The 12,499-nt window shown below is 39.9% G+C and overlaps 1 protein-coding gene across 13 annotated transcripts in view; it reads left to right on the top strand.

The window, feature by feature from the left end:
* MARK1 (microtubule affinity regulating kinase 1) overlaps window positions 1-12,499 on the top strand; it is a 229,325-nt gene that overhangs the window by 166,457 nt on the left and 50,369 nt on the right. For all 13 annotated transcript variants that reach the window (XM_033936869.1, XM_033936872.1, XM_033936868.1 and 10 more), the window contains 5 exons: window positions 7,089-7,325; window positions 7,682-7,801; window positions 9,980-10,079; window positions 10,432-10,544; window positions 11,195-11,348. In XM_033936869.1, coding sequence (XP_033792760.1) covers window positions 7,089-7,325; window positions 7,682-7,801; window positions 9,980-10,079; window positions 10,432-10,544; window positions 11,195-11,348 — 724 coding nt within the window. The remainder of the gene's footprint in view (window positions 1-7,088; window positions 7,326-7,681; window positions 7,802-9,979; window positions 10,080-10,431; window positions 10,545-11,194; window positions 11,349-12,499) is intronic.

Raw genomic sequence — 12,499 nt, forward strand, 5'->3', positions numbered from 1 at the left:
ATAAACTTGAAACGAGTGCCCGTGAGATTGTGGGAGGGTTAAATACTCAAAACTTAGAAGTTTTTGCTACGCCAGCTTTATGGTATCTTTACATACAGTGGCGTACCTAGCATATGTAACATCCGGGGCCCATCATTTTTTGGCACCCCCCCCCCCCATCTGTAAGAAAAACATGATTTTTAGTAACAAACCACACGTCACACATGAGTACCTAGGAAAAGGCAGCATCTTACATATTGCAGTGAGCAGTACATCAATACACCCATTGTAAAACTAAACAAGCCAGACCAGCACAGATCAATCCTACACCGTCAATCCTAACAGAAAACCATGTCTTTCGAACACACAGAACACAGAAAACACCTTCGCCTAGTAAGGAATATGTAATCACAAACTAACCCCTCCCTCTTTTACAAAACTGTAGTGTGGATTTTAGCTACGGAGGTAACAGCTCTGATGCTCATAAAATTCTGAGCATCAGAGCTGCTACCACCAAGGCTGGTGCTAAAAACGCTTCACAGTTTTGTAAAAGGGGGGATAAAATAAAAATACATAGACAAAGGTTAAATTGAACCAGCAAGAAGCTGGACTCTGCATACAATGCTTCACAGAAACAGTGACACATGTCTCCTAAAGCAATAAATAAATAGAAATTTTTTTCTACCTTTGTCTTCTGTGGTTTCTCCTTTCCTCATCTTCTTGTAACTCTCTTCCTTCCATTCACTGTCTGCCGTCTCTCTTCCCCTATATGGCATCTTCTCTCCTTCTATGCCCCTTCCAGAAACTATATGCCTCCCCCTTCCATCTCTCCTTTCACCCCATTGGTCTGGCATCTCTCTCCTCGCCTTCCCTCTCCCACACCTCTCCTCATAGTCTGGTATCTCCCCTTCCCTGATTCTCTGGCATCTCTCTCCTTTCCTTTTCTTCCATCTTTCGCTCCCCCTCCATGCTCTCACATCTCCCCCTTCCTTTTCCCTTAGACTGGCATACCTTCCTCCTATGCTCCAAGCCCTGGCATCTCCTTTAATTCCCTCCCTCATCTTCCTTCTCCCTCCAGCTGGGTACCGCAACACTCTTCCCTGCAGCTCTGCACTTCCCCACAATTGCCATGCTTCGGTTCCTCTTCTTCCTTCCTTCCCCCCCCCCCCCCCCCGCGGGACCCTGCGGCACCATCAACTCTTACTCCCTCTAATGTCGGCCCTGCAGCTCCAGACTTCCTCGCACCTTCTCCCCTCCCCCTTTGGATCGCTATTATTTTAAATGTTATAGCCGCGGAGCTGTATCCATCAGTGGAGATGTCTAACCTCGGCCTGCCCCGGAACTCTTACTGCAGCAGCCGCCCGTCTAGGCAGGAACAGGAAGTCACTGTTGCAGTAAGAGTTCCGGGGCAGGCCGAGGTTAGACATCTCCACTGATGGATACAGCTCCGCGGCTATAACATTTAAAATAATAGCGATCCAAAGGGGGAGGGGAGAAGGTGCGAGGAAGTCTGGAGCTGCAGGGCCGACATTAGAGGGAGTAAGAGTTGATGGTGCCGCAGGGTCCCGCGGGGGGGGGGGGGGAGGAAGGAAGGAAGAAGAGGAACCGAAGCATGGCAATTGTGGGGAAGTGCAATCCCCCCAATGCGTCCCCTTACCTTACCTCCCCTTACCTTTGCGACGCGTGTGTGCGCTGTGAAGAGAAACTTTGCGCTGCGATGTAATATTTTGTGCGCGAGCGCAGGCCAACGCACCTTAGCGGGAACACTGCTCACCACTATGTTATTCTTAAACCCCTCGAAATCTAATGGGATGATCTTCTCATGAAATAACAATAAAAATCTAGACACCTCTTCACTTCTCTAACTCCGTTAAGATCCTTGGAGTTATTATTGATGATAAATTAACTTTCCATCAACAGATAAGCTCAGTGGTAACTAGGAATGATCTAGGAATGATCAGATCAGCCACCAGTCTCTTAGAACCCTCATCTCTTAACATTCTATTACATTCCTTCGTGATCTCGCAAATTGATTACTGTAATTCTCTATATCAAGGAATAACCCAAAAAGAACAAATTATTCAAAACACAGCTGTCAAATTAATCTACAACACAAAAATGTTTGACCGTGTTACTCCACTACTAATAAAATCCCACTGGTTACCAATTACACATAGAATCACTTTACAAAATCTTATTGCTTACCTCAAGACTAAAATAACCCCCCCCCCCCCCCGGGCTTTATAGACAGATTACTCATCCCACACTGTTCATCTAGAACACTCAGATCCAATAACCAACACCTCCTAACTATCCCTTCTCTATGCCATCTCTTCTATGATATCACCAGAAAGAGGATCTTTTCAGCTACCGCCCCTATACTCTACCTCCACACCTTTGGGAAGAGACACACTTTGACAAATTCAAAGTAAATTTAAAAACCTTTCTATTTAAGAATGCTTATGCTAAGTAAACGTCAGACCTCCCAAAGAAGGAAGAGCATACTTCCTACCTACTGTATTGACCTTTATCATTCTTCTTTCCTAGTGCAAATTGTATTTCTCCCCCTATCTCTTTTGTTTCAATGCGTCATTTATGATTGTTGTTGTCTAATTATGTATCCCCAAAATTTTAACTCTATGATTCTGTACACCGCTTAGACAACTTTTTAAGCGGTATATCAAATTTTAAATAAAACTTGAATCATTAGTGCCAACATGGATAAGTAGAGTCATTAGGCTTGATGAATCTTGACAAGCTTTCCGTAACATCTTGAATTTTGGCAGACAGCATACCTACTGGGACATCATGTCTGATCTGCAGATGGACACCTCTGTACCCCTCAGAAGGGAATCACCAACTATCACTACCTTATGCCTCCTAGTAGTCATGGATCCAGGAACATTGTGGATTTCAAGCTTTGTTCCTTCCTCTCCCTGGCATGCTCTTAAGTTCCACTTCCAGGACAGCATACTGGTTCTTCAGTTCAATGGCAGGAGGAGTCACAGTATCAATCCTGCAGGGTCGTGTAATCTGATTCCAGCTTTCCTCCCTCAGCAATGCCTCTTCTTCCCCACTGCTGGAAATCTTGATGCATCATGGAGCACAGCCTCCTCTTCTCCATTGCTGGAAATCTTTGATGCCTCATGAAGCATTTCATTGATGTACCTCTCATTTTTACAGATGCTTCTCAGTCTTGCCACCTCCTCTCTCAGTTCATTTACTTCCTTCATGAAGGATTCAGGCTGAAGACAGCGTGCATATTGAACTACTCCCTCTACTTGGGTAATATTTTGTGTCTGCACAGAGACAGAAGCTGTAACCTGAGCAACAACTTTGGTGACACAATGTTTCTCAGCCTTTCCTCATAGGGAATTTGTCCCATCCCTTTTATCATTTTTGTCACCTTTCTTTGTACTTTTACTAATCCTGCTATAGTTTTATGAGATACAGCAACCAGAACTGTACATAGTATTCAAGGTACGGCCATACCGTAGAGTGGTTCAAGGGCATTATAACATTTTCATCTTTGTTTTCCATTCCCTTCCTGATAATTCCTAACATTCTGTTTGCTTTCTTAACCATCTGAGGTTTTTAATGTATTCTGTTTGATTTCTTAGCCGCCGTCAACAATGACACCTAGATCCTTTTCCTGGGACTCCTAACATAGAACCCAACATCACGTGGCTATATTTGGGTTCCTTTTTCCCACATGCATCACTTTGCACTTACTTACATTAAATGTCATCTGTCATTTTGATGCCCAGTCTCCCAGTATTCAAGTTGGCTATATAATATGATTGTGATACTTTCCTGATAAAGGATAAAGCTAAAGGAGATTGGTTCCTTCATTTTAAGTTTTCATTTTATAAGCGCTTTCCTGGATTTAAGTGGTTTTCCTGTTGCTTTCTTTTTCTGTATGTTCTCCTGCAGTCTGCTAACTGGTTAAACTGTCATTCGGCTCCACTAGCCTCTATGGTGAGCTTTTATTACCTTAGCTACAAGCTAGTAAAAGGTGACTTTATTGATGAAGCATTTGATTTCTCTCAAAGTCCTGATGGCCTTTTTCAGCATTCCAGTACTTCTCAGACAAACTACAGTGCTGTCTTTATTATTGAGTGACTGGTTTCAGCCTTATAGATAAAAAAAAAAAGAGGAGCTTTGCTTAGCTGGGGTTTTGTTCCCTCTGCAGAAATTCTCATGCTTCAAAGGAAATACATAATAGTGTATTTCATGGTGCTCAGCTAAACATTGTAAACCAAGTGTGTGGGTTTAATTTTGTAGTAGTTTCCCCTCAAGGTACATATTTTCTGTCTGTCCTTAGTAGAAATTCTTGAAAACTGATCTGAGCCTTCCTCAAAAGAATGTTCTCAGTCACTGGCAGATCTGGAATTTAGGCAAGTGTTCACTACAGATGAGTTTGATGTAGCTGTGCTAGTCAAAAGGGTTGACAGTGCCCAGAACTGAGACAGGGAAATGATGCAAGATCACTCCACGTCATTATTTTGTTTTATTATTTTAATATTTTAGCAACACCTTTGAAAATCTGAAGTTGCATCTGACATATTCTTGTGTGTAGTGAGAAGGCCACCTGAGACTGAGCTTTGTGGCTGGGCTGTGGCTACCACCAGCTTCATTTGGCTGTAGAGCTTGTGAGCTGGAAGAGGATGACCTGGTTTCTACGTCAAGCCAATTCTTTTTTTTCTTTTTTTAACAGATTCAATGACCCTAAAATAGAAGGGGGGGATCCTTTCAAACTGCATGGTAAATTGGATGGGCTTTTTCTTTCTGTTAAACTAGTCCTGGCATTATTCTAGAGACAGGAGAGTGAGACCTTATAATTGCTAAATAGAATGATTATATTTTGGAAATTCTGTAATTTTGGTAGTAGGGAAATGTTAGTTTTATTGTTAAGGGATTTTAATAGGTAGGTTTTTTTTAAACTTAAGTCTGTATTGATGAGGCATGTAATCAAATACATGTAAATAAAAATAAAATAATCTTTTCCTTGATTCTCAACATTTTTCATAATTGATTGCTAAGTTGTTGGTAGATCTTTCACATCTCAAAAATATCTCTGCACAATGTGTTTCTTACAAATTAAAACTCGTGAAACAAGACCAGCCACGCATCAGTTCAAAATTTTATTAAGTCAAAGAATTACTGTGTTTCCCTGAAAATAAGATAATGGGCTCCTTTTACGAAGCCACGTTAGCGGTTTTAGCGCACGCAGGTTTTTAGCGCGCGCTAAACCTGTGCTATGCGGCTAGAACTAACGCCAGCTCAATGCAGGCTTTAGCATCTAGTGCAGTCGACAGTTTAGCGTGCACTATTACGCGTGTTAAACCGCTAATGCGGCTTCGTAAAAGGAGCTCAATGTCTTATATTAATTTTGGTCCCAAAAAACGCACTAGGTCTTATTTTCAGGGTAGGTCTTATTTTTTTTTCATGTACAATGATCATCTCTCCCTTCCTCTCTTCCACCCCAATTCTTCCCCTTTCCTTTCTCTCCCCCACATGTGCAGCATCTTTCCTCCCATCTCACCCATCCCCTTGTGCCTTCCCTCTGCAGCATCTTTGTATCCCTCCCTTGTGCAGCAGAACCTTTGCCCAGCTTCTATCCCTCCCTTCCATACAGCTATAGCAGAACCTTTGAGCAGCCCCCTCCCCGCCATGCAGCCAAACCCCCACTGACAATACCATCCTTCCATTTCTCCCTTCATCCGAACCCCGCCGACCATGAGTCCTACATACCTCCTTCCACAGAGCAGCATTGTCAGCACTCTAAACAGACTGCTTCGCAACCTTCTACCGCCGGGGCCTTCCGTGCACTGCATTGCTGATGACATCATCAGTGATGTGGCAGAAGGAATGCCCCAGTAGGAGAAGGCCACGAAGCAACCTGTTTAGAGTGCTGCCGATGCTGCTTTCTGGAGGGAGGTAGTAGGTTTCGCGGTCGGTGGGGTTCGGATGGGAGGGAGAGGTGAAAAGATGAGAGAGTCAGCGGGGGTTCGGCTGCGGGGTGGGAGGGGGGAGCGCTGCTGCCGGCGCATCCAGGGACTAGGGCTTATTTTTGGGGTTGGTCTTATTTTCGGGGAAACATGGTAATAATTTTAATCAGTTCTGCAAGCCTTTAAATCCCTAAGAGCAGGCATTGTAACAAGTCACAAAAGCTAAATCAAGTTGGTTCATATTGATTGCGATGTCAGAAATATGACCGATCTATGTAAGGTTACAGTATTTGTGTTCCTGCTCTAGGCCTGGCTATTTCCCAGGCACTCTGGAGAATTCCTAGGGAACAGCAAATTTCCAAGGCTACTATTTACGAGACAGTAGATTTTAACTGATACAAGACAAGTTTAGTTATAATTGGTTGCAATGTGTACATTTGAGAGAATACTACTATTAATTATTTCTATAGCGCTATCAGACGTATGCAGTGCTGTACAGAGTCACAAAGAAGACAGTCTCTGCTCGAAAGAGCTTACAATCTAAACAGACAAGACAGACAAACTGTCATGGATACAGTTAAGCGAAATAGTTAATCTGCTGGCTGGGTTGGTAGGCAGTGTGGAGTAGGGTTATGGATTGAAGGCTATATCTGTATAGTGCTATTATGATTTCAAGTTGAAAAATGTATCCATAGTATCACCCAGGCCTCTAACTCCCTCAGCGCTCAAAGTTGTGGCAAAACTTCAACCCAGCGTGTCCTCTATAACCAGAGGATCCCTTTTAACAAGGCACTAGGCCACTGCCTAGGAGTGCATGCATGGGTAGGTAGCTTGTATTTAAAATCTTCCTTAGTAAACAAGAACCAAGTAAAAATGTCCAAAACAAACTGAAGTTTATTTAGGCCACCAGCCAAATTAGGTTTCAAAAGGTTCAAAGATGTTTCATGTTCATAGCACACAGCAAAAATGAGTATCAGAACATAACTTTTTTTTATCAATTTGAACGGTTGTTTTCTGTCCTTGTCTTGTGTTCAATTTGATTGCCTATTGTTTGTTTTATTTATATTTTATTGTAAACAGTTCAGACAACAATTTGATCTGTAGTATGTCAAACTTTAATTTTTTTTTTTGCCTATCACTTTTTTTTTACCATTGTAGGCAGAAAATCTTCTTCTTGATGGTGACATGAATATTAAGATAGCAGATTTTGGCTTTAGTAATGAATTTACAGTTGGAAGCAAGCTGGATACTTTCTGTGGAAGCCCACCCTATGCTGCTCCTGAGCTTTTTCAAGGAAAGAAATATGATGGTCCAGAGGTGGATGTCTGGAGTCTTGGAGTCATTCTGTACACGTTAGTCAGTGGATCACTGCCCTTTGATGGCCAAAATTTAAAGGTATTTTATGGTATGGTATTTTATAAAGCTATATTTAGAGAATGGACTTGTCTCATGGTTAGTGACATCACAATACATTGGGTTTCATATTTTTAAAACTGCATTCTGTGTGCAGGAGGTTATCCTGTGACTAGGGGAAACTAGGGTATAAAGGTGCTGTGGTGTCTTTTTTTTTTTTTTTTTTAGTAATAACCTTATATGAAACAGTGTACATATTTTCAGGGTAGAAAATTTGAGAAAACAGGGTAAGATTTTTGTGAAATCCAATGTGTGTTAGGTCATTATTTTAAATATCTCAGGTATTCCTTTGAGCACTTTAGGGTAATTTATGCTTTTTCTTTTTTTTGTTGGCATAGGAACTGCGGGAAAGGGTGTTACGAGGAAAGTATCGTATTCCATTCTACATGTCCACAGACTGTGAAAATCTTCTAAAAAAATTATTAGTGTTAAATCCAATCAAACGCGGAAGCTTGGAAGTAAGTTTTTTTTATTGTTGTTGTTAGATAAATTTTTCATCAGAAAGATCAGACGTACCCATAATCACATCCCAATTATTCACTTTATTATTTTGCAGAACTAATGTATTTCTCCCTGAGGATCTTTAAACAGGTGGTTCCCAGAAGTGTTTGCTGGCATACCAGATCAATATTCTAAAGCAGTGGTTCTCAAACCAGTTCTGGAGACCACCAGTCAATCAGGCTTTTAGGATATCCCTAATAATAGGCATGAGGCAGATTTATATGCATGTCACTTCCATTATATGAAAATCTCATAAATGTGTAAGTGTGTGTGTATATCTCTCTATCTATATATACATACATAGACACACGCATGGTGAGGCAAATAAAGTAACCCCCTAGAATATTTTTCTGATTTCGGAATTTCAACGTGAAAATTTATAGCATTATTTGTTGTTACTATTTAAGTTTATGTGTCAAATAGAACGTGATTATCTTTAAACATGCCAAAATTACAGACTTTGTAGCATGACCACCCAGTAATTTTCACACATTCAAAGAACATAATAGCCTTATTGAGTCAGACCAAAGGTCCATCAAGCCCAGTAACCCGTTCTCATGGTGGCCAGTTCAGGTCATTAGTACCTGGCAAAAACCCAAACATTCCATGCTATCAATTCAGGGCAAGCAGTGGCTTGCTAAATGTGTCTCTCAATAACAGACTATGAAATTTAGAATAAAGGCATTGCATGGAGCATGCACTGCTTTCCCCTCCTCTTAGGCATTAGTAAGAGGAAAATTTGTAAATTGCAAAAAAATAGGAGACCGGTATAGCCGAAGAGTGTCTCACTAATTTTCTCTTCATGATGCCATCTTGTTCATTTTTCTTCTGTTTCTATCATTTGGAAGCTTCCATGTATTCTGGTTTGAATTGTATTTTATCCACCACTCATTTGAGAAAGCCAGAATACCTCCCAATTCACAAAAGTAGAATAAGGGCTTTGGGGAAAAGGCATTGCATACTTTTAATTTGTTTTTACTTTTATTATTATTACCATTATTGCAATTTATGTGATCTAAATAGCTCAGTGCAGAATTCAAGCTACCCAGTAAATTCATTAATAACTAATCCATGAGACTATTATTTGTGATTGTTTCTTTTTTTTAATTTTTTAATTTCTTTATTCATTTTATAACTTACATCAAGTGTACAGTAATATCAAACAATTATAGTACAACATCGCTTGAAAATCTACAATATCAGACAACAAAAAGATTTAACCCCCACCCCCCTCCCAAATTCATATACAACTAAAATATACCACATGAAAATAATATCTTATGTCATTCATAAATATATTATTAGTGGAAAACCAAGAATCCCCCTCCACACCCCAAATCCACATGAGTATTAAAATTGGGAAAAGTGTAAATTATTCATTATAATACTTTAATAATGGTCTCCATACATCCTTAAATTTATTAAAGTAACCTTTTTGAACTGCCAACGCTCTTTCCATTTTATACACGTGACAAACTGAATTCCACCAAAAACAATAATTCAGTCTTTTACAATCCTTCCAATTATATGTTATTTGTTGGATGGCAACTCCTGTCAATATCATCAAAAGCTTGTTATTATTAGCAGATATTTGACATTTAGTTCTCATAGACATGCCAAATAAAATTGTGTCATATGACTGCTACATGATTTTCTTACAAGCAATTTATTTGATCCCAAATAGACTGTCAAAAAGCCTTAATGAATGGACAATAAAACAATAAATGATCTAAAGTTCCAGCTTCGAGATGACAATGCCAACATCTATTAGACTTAGAGCAATCCAATTTTTGTAAATGAACAGAGTGCTCTATGCAACAGGAAAAATCATGCTTGCCTCATAGACGCAGACATTGTACATTTCATCCTCCGAGACCAAATATATGTCTATTGAGATGCATTAATTTGATGCTTAATCTCAATGCTCCAAATTGGGGGGGATGGGAGGGGAAAGGTTGGGGATATGGAAAGTGGGTATTGGGGGGGTGGGGGTTTGATTTTTTTTGTTTTCAAATATGGGGAAAGTGAAAATATAGTTTATTTTCAATATAATTTTCTTTATGTGAAGATTTTGGGAAGTTTAATTTATAAAAAGGTATAATGTTTTTTTATTTGTGATTGTTTCTATTTCCTAGCAAATTATGAAGGATCGATGGATGAATGTTGGCCATGAAGAAGAAGAATTAAAACCATATATTGAACCTGAACCAGATTTTAAGGACAGCAAACGAATAGGTAGTCTATTTCTAATTCTTATCGTGGTAAAATATTTTACAAGAAAATAATACAATTCCTTGATGGAAGTAAAACTGACTTTATGGGGAATCTATACAATTTTGTTGGTCATATATAGAAATAAAACAAAACAAAGGAAATAAGGTGATAACTTTTTTTATTGGACTAACCATGCATTTTTGGATTAACTTTTGAAGTTTTGTTTTGAAGCAAAGCCCTTTCTTCAGATCAGAAAAATTTTGTTGACATATAGAAAAACATATTGCTTTGTTTTGTGTGTGTGTGTGTGTTTGTAAACATTTTTCTGCTAATAATGTTAGTCTGTCTTAAAACACTTGTGTGATTTAAATAGATGTCATGGTCTCCATGGGATTTTCAAGAGAGGAAATTAGTGAATCTTTAGTCAACCAAAAGTATGATGAAGTTATGGCTACTTATCTGCTTCTGGGCAGAAAACCACCTGAAGTAAGTGACTTTATTTATTACTGCCTATTAGCACCTTTAATTTTATTAGATTTAATATACCATTTTTCTGCCAATGTACCGAATGTAAACCGGGATTTTTGGGCCAAAAAATTGGCCCATAAATGGGGATCCTGGTTTATATTTGAGCCAACAATACACCCTCTTCCAGAATTATTGTAGGCTGCCGCCGCCAGGCTCTTCCTCCTGCCCCCCTCCCTGCCCTAGCTTCATACCTCATTTTGCCGATCCCCACCGGCTGTTGTGAGTTCCTTCAGCTGCTGAGCAGCACAAGCAGAAGCGCGATTTGGCGCTGCTGCTCGGTACTGAGAGGCATCCTTACTGGCTCCCGCGAAAGATGGTTCATAGCCTAGCCGGGCCAAAGCAGGTCTTATACATACACACAGGTATGGGCAGTAAATACTCCTATATGACGTACTTCCTTCTGTCAATGCAGAGCAGAATAGCCATGATACACAAGAACTTATCATTTCACAGTCAAAGCTTTTACAGAAGAAGCTTGAAGTACATTGAGCACAGCAGAATATGAACTGGTTCACTATATGTTTATACTTATTTTGTATGCTGATGGCTTTCAGTTGTGCTATTAGGACCTAAAAAGCAGAGATTTGTATATTTTATTTTTCTCCTAGTTTGAAGGAAGCGAGTCCATATCCAATAGCAATCTTTGTCAAAGGTCTCGACCCAGCAGTGATTTGAATAATAGTTGTGTGCCATCCCCTGCTCACCTGAAGGTCCAGCGGAGTATATCAGCCAATCAGAAACAACGGCGATTCAGCGATCATGGTGGGGATGGTATTCATAGATATAAAGTAGAATGTATGATTTAAGACCTGATTTTGCAGGGATTATGTAAGCTTTGCACTCCCTCCTCTAAATGCTTGTGTACTGTACAATATTGCTTGTTTGATTCTTGATATACTGTCTTTCTGTGATACAATCAAAGTGGATTACATATGCATTGTATTTTTTCGTTCCCTAGTAGGCTCACAGTCTTAATTTTAGTTCATGGGGCAATGGAGGGTGAAGTGACTTGCCCAGGGTCATCCATATGCCCCATCAGGTCTGTGAAAGAGCAGATGAGACCTTCACATATGGGTAGAACAAGTTGTGCAGGAGCTTAGATCTATCCGGTAATAAAAGTGGTTTCTGCATCTAGACTATAGAATTTAGAATCCCCTTAAGACTAAGGAGCAGGAAAAGTCTGTGTCATGTACTCTATGCTCTTTGTGTGCCCCAGACCCACCCACCAATGTTGTGCTGCCCCCCTGAATACCAACTTAGAGGAGAAGGTTGGGAAAGCTGCAGGAAAAAGAGGCGGTCTGGATCTGAACACTAATTAAGCTATGCCAACTCCTGTGCTTTCTGCAGCCCTGATGCTTTGCTACCATGTAGTGGCAAGAAATCTCCATCTTATTAGAAACCAGGGTAGACCATATGCTCAGTAACCACAACTGCTCTTTCTCAGACCTCTTCCCCTTCAGGCAGCTACACCATTAATCTTTACCATAATTTTCCCCTCCCTATAGAACATTTGAATGGGTTCCTTAACACAGTCTTGTTTATGTCCTAACCCTCCTTGTATCAGGTGTGGCTCAGTGTCATCATTTCTATTTTTTTTTTTTTCAGCCTTAATCATTTATTTTTAATTTCCAGATTTTTATCCCGCTCAGTCTAAACTCTTTGGCGGGTTACAATAAAATATATATAAATATAATTTACTCACAACACTTTCACAAACATTCAGTAAAATTTTTTTTAAACTCTTATAACAGCAATTTTTAAAATGGGTTCCAGAGGTGATAGGCCTCTGGGAAATTATAGATCGGTGACCCTGACATTGTTGCAGGGCAAAATGGTAGGAACTATTATAAAGAACAAAATTACAGAGTACATAAGCATGGATTGATGAGACAAAGCCAACATGGATTTAGTCA

The sequence above is a fragment of the Geotrypetes seraphini genome, chromosome 3, assembly GCF_902459505.1.
Source record: "Geotrypetes seraphini chromosome 3, aGeoSer1.1, whole genome shotgun sequence".
Classification (NCBI taxonomy): domain Eukaryota; kingdom Metazoa; phylum Chordata; class Amphibia; order Gymnophiona; family Dermophiidae; genus Geotrypetes; species Geotrypetes seraphini.